The sequence below is a fragment of the Mustela lutreola genome, chromosome 14, assembly GCF_030435805.1.
Source record: "Mustela lutreola isolate mMusLut2 chromosome 14, mMusLut2.pri, whole genome shotgun sequence".
In the NCBI taxonomy this organism is placed as follows: Eukaryota; Metazoa; Chordata; class Mammalia; order Carnivora; family Mustelidae; genus Mustela; species Mustela lutreola.
The window spans coordinates 72,246,202-72,263,215 of NC_081303.1; the positions used below are offsets into that span (position 1 = coordinate 72,246,202).

Below are 17,014 nucleotides of genomic sequence, written 5' to 3' on the forward strand. Positions count from 1 at the left end.
ATGAAACCTCGTCCCCAAGTCTTGCACACTTCCACATTGCTCCCTGCTCTAAAGAGTTCTTTTTTTTTTTTTTTTAATAATCATATTTTTAAAAGACTTTTTAAATTTATTTACTTGAGAGAGAGGAAAAGAAGCAGGCTCCCCACTGAGCAGGGAGCCCAATGCAGGACTCCATCCCAGGACCCTGAGATCATGACCTGAGCCGAAGGCAGATGCTTCACACACTGAGCCCCGAGGCGCCCCAAGACTATTGCTCTTACCCCCTTTTATTTTATTATTTCATAGTGACCAATCCTGCCCTATTATTTCTTGGGTCATAAGCTTATCCCAGGGTTGGCACCACTGGTGAGAAGTTTCTGGAACAGGACAACCAGAAATGTTGATGGATTAAGAGAAGCTTAGCTACAATAGACAAAGGGCAGGAGGTATGGCAGCGACCCTCACAGGGACTTGACTCTGCACACATACAACCAAAAGCCATCGGAGAGGACACCTCTCAGACACTACTTCTGTTCTCAAGTAAAAATAGGATGGTAATAATACCTGCTTCACAGAATTGTCTAAAGATCAGAAAGCAATGTGAATTAATCATGTCAACATGTAAGTTATATTAAGATAATTGATGGTGGTTCTTAACTCTTAAAGATTAAAAATCTTAAAAATCTTAAAGATTTTTTTAAGGTCTTTATTTATTTATTTGAGGAGAGGGGCAGAGGGAGAGGGAGAAGTAGGCTCCCTGCTGAAAAGAGAGCTTGACCCCAGGACTCTGGGATCATGACCAGAGCTGAAGGCAGATGCTCAACCTGGGCCACCCAGGTGCCCCTCTCCTAGATAAAGATTTTAGAGTGTCTTCTCCCCACTCCAACTCCATCAGAGGTTCCTTGGTGTGTGTGATATAATTCATTGCCCGAGTTGTGTTTCTGCCTTAATACTGTTATATATTTGAATATAATGAAATGATATGGAAAAGTAAAACAATACTAGACTTTCAAGAAGATAATTTTAACCTCTCTCAGTTGAAGGAGAGGAAGGAAGGGAAACCAGAAGTGTAGAACCTAGCTCTACTCCAGAGAACATGAAGCTAGGATATTTAGGTTGGAATCACACTAGAATGAAGTGTGGACAGCATATCTAGCTCAGGGAGTTCCCTGCTTTGTAGAAGGGTCTGAAGCCATTCTACCATTTTCTTTTTGTTTGTTTCATTTTTGTAAAGTTGGCAAAAAGAAGTATGCCTTTGGAGAAGAATTTCTGTTTCTCTTTCTCTCCACCAAAAATACAGGTTGACTTTTATCCCACATTTTAGTACTAAAACCATTAAAAAAAAAAAAAGTGATTTCATTAGTTTGTTCAATGAGGTATCCTAATTTTTGCTTCATGAAATAAAAGTAAATACACATACATCTCACTTCCTTCATACCTTCCATTTAAATGACTAAGAGTACAGCTAAATCAGATTTTTAAAAACCCAATCTATGAAGCTAGGAATAAAATTTTCTTCCTATTTTGACAAAGACTCTACAGAGAGAATTAGGCTATCTTTTTAATTTCAAGACTGTTGGAAATCTGCACCTGGGTGTTCATGAAGTTGTTGAGTTATATTTTCTAGAGATACATTGGGGATAAAAAAACAAAAACAAAAAAATAAACAAACACACACAAAAAAACTATGCATGTCCTGAGTTCCTGTCATTCTGGAGTCCAAAGATTGGATGGTCCAGAATTCCATCCTGACTTACATGGAATCTAAGACTAATCAAAGAAACACAACAAAATTTTTACACAACCTTTTTTTTTTTTTTTACACAACCTTTTTAACTTACATCTATTAACTGTTTTTTTTTTTCTTTTTAATTTTTCACTCAGAAACCTGACTTTATTTTCATAACACATTTATGTTTTACAAAGTCCTACTGAGAAACTTCTGGAGCCACAGTCTCTCTGAAGCGCTGAGTCACCCAGCATCTGCTCAAGTTAGCAGCTCCCTCAGCTGAACCTGTCTCCTGAAGATAACGTGGACTACAGCTGGCGGGATTTGGGGCCCAAGGTTGCTTTTTTTTTTCTTTTACTCTTCCACATATGTAACGTTTCTTTCATCTTTATCTGGAGAAGACTAGACAACTTTTTGAGAATTGTCTTTGTCTTCCTCTCTCTTTTGGATACAATTTATCTTGCCAGGTTCTTGACCTTCCAGAAAAGTGAAACACTTTCCAAAGGAAACCGTGAGTACAAAATTCTTCCTAGTACAATTTGTCACCAATATAATCAGGAAAGCTGTCTCTTTTGAACTTTCTGCACTGTGTTTGATAGAATCTGTAAGAATTGTTTCCTGGCTTTTAAGAAGTAGAGAAGCTTAATTTTAACTCTTTCTGTGAATATATCACTTTAAACAATGATCTTGAGCTCGTAGCTACACAGTATCAAAATCTAGCAATGACCTGATTACATGGGGTCATAGAGAAAACAAGTAGGTAACTTGGAGCAAAATAATACACAAGAAAGATTGGGGTCTCCATAGAATCATTGGATTCTGTGGCCAAACTACTAAAGAACATCCACCAAGTAGCAATTTTATTTTGGGAGGAAGAAGATTAAAAATTTGAAATTAGTGTTCAGTGTTCTGGCTGAGGTAAGCCAGGGAAAACTGTGCCCATATCCAGACGAAAGAAGGTAAACCCTACGGAGATTTTGCCGGCTATTATCTCAAATAGGTTGGATCCCACTTATGTTGTTTAACAGTGTGACAATTTACATTGCAAAAGCCAATTACCAAGAGGTTAATAACTTGAAATTTATGATAATTGCTAAAGGATGTGCTGAACTTTTTATCTGTAGTGTTTGTGAATAAAGCAAATAAAAAAGATAAACATATATGGGCTATACTTTATGTGAAAAAACAAACATTTCCAAACGTTTGTGTATGTCATTCATCAAGTTTATTGCAAACCATGTTGAATTATTCATTAGATTAAATTCAGAATGATCAGTACAAGTCAACACTTTTCTAGCCTCTGTAAAGAAAATAAAACTACAACTCTTTTCATCCCTCTGAGATGTGTGATTTTGCTAATTTAAACTTGTCTCCATCATTAATCAAAATTAATTCTATTTATAGGACTTAATAAATGGTGGCACATATTTATGTGAAAAGTTGGGAAAATGTAATCACTGATAAAGAATTACTATCCTAAAGGGTAGCTGCATATGGTTGAAATTATGTAAATATTCTAGTGTCTTGTGACAACAGGTTTTTACAGGCTTCAAGACATCTGAATGTAAGTTCAACCTGTGAAAACACCTTGGAACACAGAAAGGGACATCACAGAGATTTGAGAACCAGCAAGAGATAGAAAATTTCTAACTTTCAGGCTATGGAGAGTGGTGGACCAAAGGTGCTGGAAACAGCAGAGCAGATCCAGGAAAGACGTCAAGAGGTGTTAACTCGCTACAAAAGGTTCAAGGATCTGGTTGCTGAGAGGGGTCAGAAGCTTGAAGATTCCTATCAATACCAGGTTTTCAGACGGGATGCAGAAGACCTGGAGAAGTGGATCTTGGAGAAACTCAAGATTGCAGATGATAGGAGCTATGAAGACCCGACGAACATACAGGTACTCCGTTCCTGTGACTTCTTCAGAGCAGACTCTAAGATCTCCAGGGAGGGAAACATTCTTGTAATATAAGTGGGTATTTAACTATAAGGGCATGATGTCATAGAAAGTTCAGACTTCCTGTTAGGGACCATAATTCTGTCACTAAATGGCCTGTGTCCTTAACTTCTCAAGCCCATGTCTTATGTACAGAGGAAACTCACCCTATGGAAGTAATTCTGGTCTGAAGTTCTGTTATGCGCATAACAGTGACTGAGAGTTCGAGGAAGGTATGACGTATCAGGCAACTTTAATATTTCAAGGTTATGAAAGGTCAGGGCTTCCACTCTGCTGGGAGATTTTGCCCAGGTTCCTCCCAAGGAGGAACTGAGCTATCCGTGCCCTTGCTCAGTCTACGTGACAGGGGTCAGGAGGAGGCTCCTCTCCCTCCTTCTATCACAGCAGGTGACAGAGTCATGACCAGAAGAAAGGGTTACCTACCTAAAAGGGGTAGTTGATGTTGGAGAGGAAGCACCTGGTTCAAGAACAGAGTAATATTTATTAAAAAGATTGATATACATATGACAACAAGAGTATTAACTGATAAGCAGAAACCTCTCAATTAAAAAAAAAGCCATTATATTAATGATCATTTTCATCATTGTGTTCAGCTTTCCATAGCACTTACTTCCTCTATTCTGAAGAGGAACAAATATGGGGCAACTTTTCATTCTCACTAAAGGCAAGTGAGACTTAAAAATAACAGGGTCCATGTTGCATCACCACTTCCTCATATCAGGGAGATCATATGATAGTTGTCTTTCTCTGCTTGACTTATTTCGCTAAGCATGATACGCTCTAGTTTCATCCATGTTGTCGCAAATGGCAAGATTTCATTTCTTTTGATGGCTGCCTAGTATTCCATTGTGTATATATACCACATCTTCTTGATCCATTAAGTGGGTAGGAGAAGAATAGATGAAACAAGATGGGATTGGGAGGGAGACAAACCATAAGTGACTCTTAATCTCACAAAACAAACTGAGGGTTGCTGGGGGGAGGGGGGTTGGGAGAAGGGGGTGGGATTATGGACATTGGGGAAGGTATGTGCTTTGGTGAGTGCTGTGAAGTGTGTAAACCTGGTGATTCACAGACCTGTACCCCTGGGGATAAAAATATATGTTTATAAAAAATAAAAAATTAATTAAAAAAAATAACAGGGTAATTACTGGAAACTCCCCAGAGTCAATGGGGACAGGACAGAACATTTTCCTGGGTCCCCTGACCTTGTGCCTGGATTGGCCTCAAGTGGTCATTTCTTTTAGGATGTGACTTCTCCAGCTCTGGTCATCTAGGTTGTGAAACAAGTTGTTCTGCCCAAAAGTAAGAAAAGGAACTTTATACTCTAAGCATACTAGGGTTCATTAGACTTAACTTCTGATTTCTAAACTTCAGGCCAAGTATCTGAAGCATGAATCCTTCGAGGCAGAAGTACAAGCAAAATCAGGGGTCATTCCTGAACTGGAAGAAATCAGGGAAACCCGATTTGCTGAGGGGCATTTTGCCCACGAGGACACCAAGGTAAATGTATGGTAGGGCTCTGTAAGAGATGTTTCCAATTGTTGGTTATGTCAGCAGAGTTTTAAGTGACTATGCCAGGTCTAAAGCTTGCTATAGGGGGTTTGGAACCAGGGTTCCTGCCTCTTCTCTTCCACTGGGGAGGGGCAGGAAACATGGTGGACATCTTCACGTCCCCTGAGGCAGGAAGAAGAGAGCAATGATACAAAACCGATCTCGGGACGGCATCGCATTCCTCCTTGGCCTCCGGAAGAAAACTTCGCTTAAGATCAAGCCCTCTTTAACCTGGTTGCATGTGTCTCTGATGAACTGGCTTTCCCAAATGCTATTGCTAACGATTTCTTCTGACCTCAGAGTCCTTGTCCCTCACACTCTCCAAACAAGCGATGCGGTGTCATGTGAGTCTTCTCTGAAATACCTCTCCCTACTCTGTGATACCTCCCTCCCTTCACAGCCCACATGCTGCGACTAATATTATAGTTCTCAAATCCCACTCTTCTGCTCATTTCAAAAAGCTTCTAAAATCCCTTCTCTTCAGAAAATCTTCCCTGAACCCTGAGGACTGAAGACCACCATCACTTTGGAATTCATCACTAATCTATCAGTTCTTTCCTGACAATTCGCATGCTCTTCCAACACATTTGTGTTGATAGAGTCAATTCAGGATCTCTCGTGCACAAGTGGATTTGTTTGTTTTTACTGTTGAAGTTTGTTTGAAATTGTCACACCGAATTTATGTGACGTGGTCTTTCTACACTTCATACAAATTGTGGTCCATTTTACTGTCAACAAAATATGGTCGGAGAACATGGACTTAACAGAAGCTAAAGAAGTATCCTTATTGAAAAGGATAGTCTGTAGCAAGAAAAGTCTCAAAAATTATGTATTGATATAAAATAGATTTTTTCTATATTACTCACAGCTTTGTGTGCCACTAATCACCTACATTAATTAAAATAGTTAAGACATGTTTGAGACATCTTCACAACTATCAGACTCACTGAGCTCCATCAAACCACAAGCACTGGAGAATTCAGGGAGAAATGTGATCTCGTGGCTACCGTAAACAATGGCATAGTTGAAAAATTCCAGATTTCTGAGGACATGACATAGACAGTACCTTGAATTTGATAAATTATATAATCTGTGATCTTCTAAGCTAACCTGGCATCAAAGCCTGCAATTACACAGTCTTAAATTCTCTCACTGCTTGGTGCCAGTAATTTCCATTATAAATTAGCAACATTGTAGCTCTTACTGTTCCTGGCAAACAGCTCATGCTAAATTTCTTCCATGACTTGCCCGTACTTAGAACATCCTCTGCCTGTCCCCTACCTGTCCAAATCCTGTCTGCTTCTCAAGCGTCAATTGAAATCGAGCACTGTTACGTGGATCCTTATTCCATGCTGTCTCATTACTTATGACCCTCTCATCCTCTGAAACCTCAAAGCATTTTTACATTTTTTTCTCGTGTGGCAGATCACGCGTGGCTGGATTTAACATCTACTCCGAGGCACATCGATTTCCTCCTTTAAATATCTGTTGAGCAATTAATGCACGAGAGAATGCAATTTTTATCCAGGGCCCTCTCTGCACACATCTCCATGTCTTGCCGCTCCTCAGTAGGTGCGGTGCCTGAGCAGTTTTGTGTCTCCTCCCAAAGGCCCATCTGGAAGAACTGCACAGACTATGGGACCTGCTGCTAGAGCTGACTCAGGAGAGGGGCGTCCTGCTGCTGCGGGCCCTGAAGCTTCAGCAGTACCTGCAGGAGTGCGCTGACATCCTGGAGTGGATCGGAGACAAGGTATGGGACCCACAGGACACAAGCAGGACTTTCCATCCCTGTCCCAGGCACCCCCCCCCCCCCCCAGCAATCTAATGCAGGCTGCTGGAAAGCATTCTGGGTGTCTATTTCTGGATTTTGTTCCTTCTAAGAAGCCATTCTGGCAAAGATTTAGGGGTATCCCAGAGATCAGTGACCTTGTATGTGGGGAAAAGTGCCCTGTCTCCCTCCCACCAACCTTCGCTCCTCCTCCTAAGTTTTGCTCTTACTCTGGGTTCAGGCTGAGGGTGTTGCTAGCTCCTCTCCTAAGGGCTGCCTCTCAGTACATATAACTAAGGAGGTTTCTATTTTCCGAGGACCTGATGGATAGGCCTATAGTTAGGACTGAAGAGGCACTCACGTGAGGGCTCAGTCCAGGGCTTTTGCAGATACCAGTGGGTTGACCTGAGTAGAATCAGGATGAATTTATTTTTCATGTTCCAGAACACACAAGGGCACTTCCAGGAGTCTTGACCAACAATGTTCCTGATCTTTCTGAAGGATTACCCCAAACAGTAATGTCCCTGGGACCAGGATACTCCCTCAGGAAATATATTCCTGCCTCCGGCTCTCTCCTGAAGGGCCTCTCCAAGGCTCCACCAGCCATTCCTTCTGAGCTTTCCTGGGAGTGTGCGCAATGGTTTTGGGCATTTGAACTGCAAAAAACTACTTGCTAGTGACTCAACAGCCTGCCTTTACCCACAGGAGACAATAGTGACGTCCGTGGAGCTGGGTGAGGACTGGGAGCGCACCGAGGCTCTGCATAAGAAGTTTGAGGAGTTCCAGGCAGACCTGGAAGCTCGACGAGAGAAAGTGGAAGAAATAAACAAGTATGCCAGAGAGTCCGCCGAGGTGAGGTGGGGAGCAAAGGGTCAGTGTGGGGGAAAGGTTCTGGGGTCCAAAACCTTCCAGCCATCAGTAGATAGGCTAAGAAGGACCTGGGACGTTGTGAGAAAACAGGGATGCATGGCCCTGTGGCAACATGCCAGGGGCAATTTCCTCTCCTGTCTGGGTCCATCTCTTGCCCGTCCAGGGAAATAGAGGCGGGTGAGCCAGTGTATGTGTACGCACACGTATGCATGTGGAGGTCCTAGACCACAGCGAGGTCACTCCTGGGCAGAAGGCCCATCACGCATGTTCCTGCTGTACCTTTTCCTCATGAAGAAGAACCAGAACAAAGTAGCAAAGGATATAAAGTAACAGTGCGCTCTCATAATGTATACGATGCCATTATACATGATGTTTTTGTGAGTCAGAGGGGCAAGAAGGTAGGCAGTTTTACCTTCATTCACTCGAGACAGTGTTTAAACAGATTTTCAGCATCTGAGCAAACAATTTGGTGTGGGCATAAATAATATTAGGATACGCAGGAAGACTGGGGAGCCCGTCTGATTCCATGTGCTGTGAGGGAACTAGAAACTCTGACCGTCGGCTGCTGTGCCTGTCCATTTGGTTTCTTCATTGTCTCAGCTCTTGTACAGGGACACTCCTGTGGGAACAGACCCGAGACTTCAGGCTGAATGGGTATTGGAGTACAGGAAGTAAAATGCATCTCCATCTTTTTTTTTCAGGTCACGTTTCTAATCTCTAAACTTTCTCTCTCCGCCACCTTTGTCTCATTGTGGAAGTTTCTTGGTTGTTCAGTGCTATCTAAAACACTGCCCCCAAACTTCAAACAACAAACATGTTCTTTTTCCCCAATTTGGTGATTCGGCTGCCTGGCTAGGCAATTCTTCTGACCCCTTCTCAAGGGCGACAGTTGGGGTGGAGGGTCTAAAATGGCCTTGCCCTCATGTCTGGGGCCTTGGCTATCACTTTCCAGAAGTGCATGCTTTGTGTATGTGTCAGTGGCCCGAAGGTAAGAACAGAAGCTGAAGGGTCTCTTGAGACCAAGGGGCAGGAGCTTGGATCATGCCAGACACATTCTACGGTAACCCAGGCCGAGGCCAACCCAGACCCAAAGCCTGAGGAAATGGACTTCCCTTCTTGGAAGGAGGGCTTCATGGCAAAATAACATGGCCGTTTTGTCTAGTCGACCATAGGACGCATTGATTCTTAGAGAGTGTGGCCTCTGCTCTTGTGGAGTGAGACCTGCACACAGCTACAAACACAAAGGCCATGCATTCAGGAAGGGGAATGTAGACAACTCCATCTGGAGAGGATTCAGAATGGGGATGGGAATTGCAAGAGACAGGGGCAGAGGGAGTAGGAAGGTTTGGATGCATAGGAACTGCTCCAGATTGCCAAGTGTCCAAATAGGCTGATACCGTTAACTTGATCTAGTATACATACATCTCAGTGCTTCAGATGGTTTGCAATGACGTATGAGATTTTCTGCAAAATTAAATGTGTGTGCATGTAATTCTGGGAAGAGGGAAACATCTCTCATTAGATTCTCAAAGGTGTTGGGACCCCAAAGGAGTTAAGAACTACAGTAGTAGAGTTTTGGAAAATAAAGTCCTAGTTCACAGAGGGAATTTTTTCTTCCTGGGTTTTCTGGGGGACTTGGCAGGCATCAACAAGGTAGAATTCTGAGAATAACTTCATGGCCGGGCGATCTGTTAATCGTCTTTCCCAGGGTCGCGAGCAAAGATAGAGTATCTGATGGGTTGGCTTCTGGATCTTGGTAAAACTAGGGCATAGGGCTATGGTGAAGACTGGCATCTGGCTAGATGATCTTTCTCTATTCCTGGCAAAGTAGGAACCAGTGTGGAATGAGACGTGTTCAATGATTTTTGGAATAGGCTCACTTTTGCCTATCCCCGGCCCTGGTTTCCTTCCAGGAGAACCATCCTGAGCTGCCCTTGATCAAGCTGAAGCAGGATGAGGTGAACGAAGCCTGGGAACGTCTCCTCCATCTGGCTCTGCAGCGGCAGGAAACATTGTCCAGTGCTGCAGACCTCCAGCGGTTCAGAAGGTATGAATCTGGCCAACACATTATGGGAAACTCTGCAACAGCACCGTCTTTGTGCTTGTGCTAGCTTCTGGCTACAGTTAGCAATTAGTGGCCAGTATCTCAAACCAGAGTAAACCATGTGCTTGCACCTGAGGCAGCAAGGGAGAGTATAGTTACAACAACTGTAGTTACGACAGCGAAGTGTGTGGTGACTGGAGCCCAGAGCAATAAATCTGACACAGGTGAGTTAGTGATGGAAGTGCTGTGAGATAAGGAACGTGTAGCAGGACCTGGATGGGAGTGGAAGGTTGAGTGGGAAGAAAAAAGACAGTAAGAGCTGACCCAGATATGGGAAGTGTATCTAGAGGCCCAAGGACCAGATAACACTCAGGCCTCTCATCTCAAAGGAAACCATTACAAGCAGGAACTCTTACATTATTTTTTGCTAGTGAGAAGGAACTCAAGGTAATTGCTAACTGAGTGAACCAGGGTGGTCCTTGCTGTGTATGTTGCTTGCCCTGGAATGCCTGCCATCGACTTGTTGGGACTCCTGTGGCTCTCTGGCAGGGATGTGACTGAAGCCATTCAGTGGATCAAGGAGAAGGAGCCTCAAGTCACCTCTGAGGACTACGGCAAAGACCTTGTTACCTCTGAGGCCCTGTTTCATAGTCACAAGGGCCTTGAGAGGAGCCTTGCAGTCATGGAGGACAAGGTAAGCCCCTGTTGGAAGCCTGGCTGGTCTCTTGGCCTGGGAGAGGCATTTGGTGGATACCTTGCCTCCAGAGGACACAGTGAATTCACTATTTTGATAAAGAGAAATTCCTTATCCCTGAATACACTTCCTTGTTCTAGTTCATAACTTTCCCATGGAGTTTTCTTTAAATATATGTACGTGTTTTATACACTCGTGTGTGTGTGTGTGTGTGTGTGTGTGTGTGTTCTGTAATGTACTTCAGGATTTAAAAACCACAAAGCTACCTCCAGGAATGGCTCCCTAATCTTATCCAGGACCTGCAGTCAGAGAATCTTTCCTTTTGTCCAACCACATTTCTGTCAGTTCCCGCCGAATCCGGTTTCTCTTTGTCCTTCTCTCAGTGGATCAGGGAAGACATTTCTCCTTCCTCTTCACCTTCTCACCCTCCTCCTCCTCCTCTTCCTCCCCATCTGCCTCCTCCTCCTCCTCCTCTTCTTCCTTCCTTCCTTCCTTCTTCTTTCTTATCTTCTCCCTTCAGATAAACTCAGGGACACCTAGAGCACGTTACTAGATCCACTTTTCTGTTCTCTTCTGAAAGCTGGAAGACCCTAGTCCCTATCTCTAGGAGAGGAGACAGAGGCAGGTTGAACTTGGAGTAGCCCCTGCCCCTCATAGGCTCCCATCCTTGCTTCTTCCCCTTACAACATTACCCACAACCTCAACCAACTCCTCCAGAGTGTGTTCAGTGGAGTCAGCCCTGAAGGTCCCCATGTGCTGCCCCCGACCATAGCTTTGTCTCTAGAACCAGTTTCCGAAAACAATTCCATTATTCTATTTCTTTCATTCTTTCTCCATTTTTGTATTTTGACTTTTCCCCCTAATAATGAATAATAAAATCCCATGATTTGATGCATGATGATAATGAAATTTTAAATCCTAGACAACACCTGATTTTAGTTAAATATAATGTAAGCACTAATGGTAGCGTGTGGGAAAGTCACACATACCCACATTTTTGACCCAATGACCCTGCTCCTTAGGAATTGTTCACAGAATGGTCTGGCACTGCTAGAATTCTTGGCAGAAATTCTCCTGGGCAAACGTGTCTCTCTGATTCTCACAACAGTATTTATGAGACAGTATAGAGTGTGGTGAAGAACAGTCTGAGGTCCAACCTTGCTTCTGACACTTAGTAGCTGAATGACCTTGACCAAATAAAATACTTCACCTCTCAGTTTTCATGTGAAGGAGGAAATAAAAATAGTTTCTGCTTCTGAGTGTTATTTTAAAAAGACAATAATTGAGTGCATGTTCAGTGCTGAGCAGTAAGCACTCGATAAGAGACAGAAGTGGTCAGTACATTATTGTTGCTGATGCAGTATGTTAGCGTATTCATACAGAACTATCCTTGGAAAACAGTGTGGAGATTCCTCAAAAAATTAAAAACAGAGCTTCCCTATGGTCCTGCCATTGCACTATTAGGTATTTACCCCAAAGATACAGATGTAGTGAAAAGAAGGCCCCAATGTTCATACCAGCAATGGCCACAGTCACCAAACAGTGGAAAGAACCAAGATGCCCTTCAACAGACGAATGCATATGGAAGATATGGTCCATATACACTATGGAGCATTATGCCTCCAGCAGAAAGGATGAACACCCAGCTTTTGTATCAACATGGACGGGGCTGGAGGAGATTATGCTGAGTGAAATAAATCAAGCAGAGAGTCAAGTATCATATGGTCTCACTTACTTGTGGAGCATTAGGAATAACATGGAGGACATTAGGAGAAGGAAAGGAAAAGTGAATTGGGCAAAATTGGAGGGGGAGATGAAACAGGAGAGACTGTGGACTCTGAGAAACAAACTGAGGGTTTTGGAGGGGAGGGGGTTGGGGTGAGCCTGGTGGTGGGTATTATGGAGGGTACGTATTGCATGGAGCACTGGGTGTGGTGCATCAACAACGAATCCTGGAGCACTGCATCAAAAACTAATGATGTATTTCATGGTGACTAACATAACACAATAAAAAATAAATAAAATTATTTTAACATTTTAATTTACTATTTGTTATTTTTATATTTATTATGTATTTTATTTAATATCTTTATTTATTTTAATTTAATAAGTATGTTACTGTTATCAATAGTTATTAGTTGTTTTGTCAGATCCCTCCCATAAGACTTTGTCAGGATGAATCAGAATGCTTGGATTTCCCATTAGGTTTCTTTTTCATCCCAAAGGTGAAGGAGTTATGTGCCAGAGCAGACAAGCTGATGCTTTCCCATCCTCCAGAGGCATCTCAGATCCAGCAGATGAAAGAGGACCTAGTCTCCAACTGGGGGCACATTCGAGCCTTGGCTACCAACAGATATGCGAAGTTGGAGGCTTCTTATGGGTCAGAAATCCCTCCTCTCTGTTGCTCTGACTATCTCTACAGGGTTCAGATATGACATCAAAAGCAGAAATAAAGAGTGAAAAGAATCGAATAATGAGGGACCCAGCCCTCCTGCCTGCTGGTGGTGGAGGCAAAGGAAGCTTTATTTGTTAAGGGAAGCCCTCTGCTGGCAGACGTAACACCCAGAGCGACTCCTTCCCGCACTGTACCCCATTGGTCTTCCTCTACTTAGAAACTGTAGAATGCTATCAAATGGCCCACGCACCTGGAGAAGCAGCTGAAGAAGTATCAAAATCCCCAGCCCTAGCTCAGGAACTGAAGTATATTTCCAAGCTGAACAGTGTAAAAATAAATCTAGAATTATTTCCTGAATGTAGGTTAGCTTGCCAAACTGTTGGGCATCATTTCAGTAGTTAATGTTTATAGTTAGTCATTAAAACACCAGAGAGCAGTGTTGATCTTACTTTTACAATTCCAAATTACCTGGTGAGCATTTAATTATTTGAACAGGTAAACGTTTTAGTGTCTTGTTTTTAGTCATAGGGTTAAGGGTGAGCTAAGGCACGCAAGGGCTCCTGACCTTAACACTGGTCCCCTTTCCTGCCAGGTGCCCCGTGTTATTCATGTGTCATGTCTTATTTATTGGCCTCATTGGGAGGACTTGACTTCACTTCATGGGCCTCTGGGGTGGTGTGACCTTGTGATGTTGGAGAAGCAAGGCACAGATGTGTCATCACACAATGACACACCCATCCTAGGAGTCAGCAACCTGGAGTGAAGGACAACCTGCCCGATGTGCCCCACTAAAGGAACAGGAAGCCCATCAGGGGGACGGAAGGGGGAGGAAGGGGCAGGATTAGGACTGCATGTCTCAGCTCAACCCAACCTTAACTCTTGGCTCGGTCCACGTGCACCTGGTTTCTCCTTCCTGTCCTTTACCTTACCTTTCCCGCAGGTACCAGAGGTTCTTATCGGACTATGAGGAGCTCTCAGGCTGGATGAAGGAGAAGGCCGCTCTGATCAGTGCTGATGAGCTGCCCACAGACGTGGCTAGCGGGGAGGCCTTGCTGGACAGGCATCGACAACACAAGGTAGACAAGAAGAGCCCCCCGCCACCCAGGGGGAGGAAGAGGGAGGGGCCAGGAGTGCCAGAAGGTTTCTTGCTGCATTTTAAGACATTTTGTCTTGTGGCCACAGCACGAGATTGACTCTTACGATGAGCGATTCCAATCTGTCGATGAGACAGGTCAGGCTCTGCTAGATGCTGGTCACGAAGCCTCTGAAGAAGTTCGGGAAAAGGTAACCCAGTTGAACAGTGGGTGGAATTTTGATACATATTTAGTCCCACTTAATCTCATCATAATATGAAGCATGCTACCCACTCAGACCTTGAAGTCGTGAGAGAAAAGCCCACTTCTTGTCCATGTGTGCATCCTTCCAAAGCCCTCGCACTTACTAGATGCTCATGTTGTCTCTTCCTTTCCAAAGATGACAGCACTTGCCAACAGCTGGGCGGCCCTGCTGGGGCTGTGGGACCAGCGGCAGCTTCAGTACCTGCAGTGCCTGTACCTGCACCTCTTCTATCGCGACAGCGAGCAGGTGGACAGCTGGATGAGCAGACAAGAGGTAATGGGGGGGGAGGGGCCAAGCCAGTGTCCAGAAGCCATTTCCTCCACCCCTCATTTATCCCATGACTACTGTCAGCTCCCTCACAACCACTTGTGTGGGCTGGAGATTGTCTTAGGAAGTAGAGGGTGATGTACAGGAAGAAGATGAGATTGGCCCCTTCTTTGAGGCTCTTACAATTCCCTCATGAACAGACAACTAGAAGAATACCTACATACACAGCAGAGGAGCATTAACCTCCACTGAACATAAGGCCAGATAAATATCACATTTCTGAGGGATCAGGAATAGAAAGTTGTGACGAGTCAGGGAACGTCAACCAGAGATTTCCTGGAGGAGGTGACTGGTCCTCTTGGGGGAGTGTTGGGAAGTCAGAATGGAGCAGGGATTGGCCAGGACAACTCTATGTGGACAGAACCAGAAACAAAGGTGATTAAGTTGTGTGAGAGGATTGGGGAGGAGTCTGAAGTTCCTGCTGTTCAAGGTTGGTCCTTACCCACCAGCCCACCATATCCCACCTTCCTCTCCCACCGTCTCCTCTCCATCCTTAGTCCTTGTCTCAGAGATGCTCCAAAAGCAATGTTTCTCACCAATGAGGAAGAGCTGAGATGTGTCTCTGTCTTCTACAGGCCTTCCTGGAGAATGAGGACTTGGGGAACTCCCTGGGCAGTGTGGAAGCCCTTCTTGAGAAGCATGATGACTTTGAAGAGGCCTTCACCGCCCAGGAGGAGAAGATCACAGTGAGATGCGGGCTCTGGCGTGGGCACCTGCTCTGTGTTTGTTTGTGTCACTTCATACAACACCCGTCCTTAGAGAGAACCACTCGTCACTTTTAGACATAACATGAGGGTTCTTTTCAAAAGAGAAAACATTGAGAAAAGTAATCATACCAATTTTTACCATCCCTTTTTTTATTCCACAAAGCATATTTAGAAAAATTTTAAAGAGGAATTTTTTAGCCACTTATGTTTTCCCAATGACCTGATGATTGTTTTATTTTTTCTGCAGCATAAATAGATACTATTGGATCCATATCTGACACAGAATCATGACTTGGAAGTTTAAAGTGTATTATTTACTTTTTCAGGTTTTTTTCCTCTCCAGTAATGTCTCCATTTAGTTTTCTCTAGTAAAATCTAGATGTCTAAGCAACACTCTTCTTTTCCTGTACATCTTCAGCTTTGTGTTCTCCAAAGTGACCACAGCTTTCCTGTGAACCCTACACTATGATGCCCCAGAAACTGGTCAATGTATAAGCCGGGCTCAGACAAGTGTGGGAGGATTTTATTGATCCAATGTACTATATGTCTTTGGCGGTCCCCTCGGCCGGTTCTGGCTTTTAACCCATACATCCTACCACTGGCAACAGCAGCAACCAGAACAATAGAATTCCAAGTCAATACAGGGATTAATATGGTCCTTATCCATCCATATGCTTGTTCTGTTGATTTTTATTGGTAAAAACTAACAAACAGTATAAACTAAGTTGTTGTTTATAAAATGTTATCATGTGTTTTAGATTATTTTCCCATTCTCTATCACTTAATGCACCCTGAGTTCTAACAATTTGAGAAGTTCATGTAAGAATATGAGTAAAAATTTCTAGCCCTTCTTCCTGTGAGGCTAGAGATATGAATACATATAATCGGGCAGAAGAGGGAGTGGGGGAGAGCAAGAGAGTGAGAGAGTGAGAGCGAGAGGCTGGCCACGGCACAAGATGATATCCACAGTGCTTCCTCTTGAAAACTTAAGAACAGGAGCACCTGGGGGGCTCAGTCTGGTAAGCCTTTGACTCTAAGTTTCAGATCAGGACTTGATTTCCTGGTCGTGAGATCAAGCCCTGAGCAGGGCTCTGCGTTCAGCATGGAGTCTGCTTGGGATTCTCTCCCCCAACTTGAACACATGCTCACCCTCTCTCACTCTCTCTAATAAATAAATAAATACAGTCTTAAAAAAGAATTAAGAATAAATTAAATGTTCACCTTCAAGTGACATCAAAATTCATTTACTATAACCTCGATATTAAAAATATTATGGCATCAAAGAGTAATTAACTCAACGATTCATTCTGAAACGGAATTTGTAATAGAAATCAGAACGAGGTCCCAGATGTCTGACCTGAGAGTTGTTCACTTCCCACATTGCCATGCTTTCTCTTTCAAGAGCTAACCCAGTGGTGGCCACTTACTCAGGGGACACTGAGGGAAACCCACTCCAGTTTTTGTTGTTTTGTTTTTCAGACCGTAGACAACAATGCAACGAAGCTGATCAATGGCGGCCATTATGACTCTGAGAACATTGCTGCTCTGCGGGATAGCGTACGTCGGAAGCCCCGAATGGGTGTCTGCCCGTCTGTGCCCTGGGGCCCGGGGAGGAGGTGGGGCCCAGGGACCGAGCTGGGCAGTGAATCTCATGT

At 43.7% G+C, this 17,014-nt stretch overlaps 1 protein-coding gene across 1 annotated transcript in view; it reads left to right on the forward strand.

Moving 5' to 3' along the window:
• The first annotated feature begins 2,121 nt into the window (after nucleotides 1–2,121).
• Nucleotides 2,122–17,014, forward strand: part of LOC131814929 (spectrin alpha chain, erythrocytic 1-like) — a 64,249-nt gene continuing 49,356 nt past the window's right edge. The window contains 13 exon segments of the mRNA XM_059146406.1: nucleotides 2,122–2,219; nucleotides 3,245–3,605; nucleotides 5,040–5,165; nucleotides 6,826–6,966; nucleotides 7,690–7,836; nucleotides 9,768–9,901; nucleotides 10,448–10,592; nucleotides 12,818–12,972; nucleotides 13,928–14,063; nucleotides 14,170–14,271; nucleotides 14,461–14,598; nucleotides 15,228–15,338; nucleotides 16,839–16,916. Coding sequence (XP_059002389.1) covers nucleotides 3,369–3,605; nucleotides 5,040–5,165; nucleotides 6,826–6,966; nucleotides 7,690–7,836; nucleotides 9,768–9,901; nucleotides 10,448–10,592; nucleotides 12,818–12,972; nucleotides 13,928–14,063; nucleotides 14,170–14,271; nucleotides 14,461–14,598; nucleotides 15,228–15,338; nucleotides 16,839–16,916 — 1,650 coding nt within the window. The 5' untranslated portion in view covers nucleotides 2,122–2,219; nucleotides 3,245–3,368.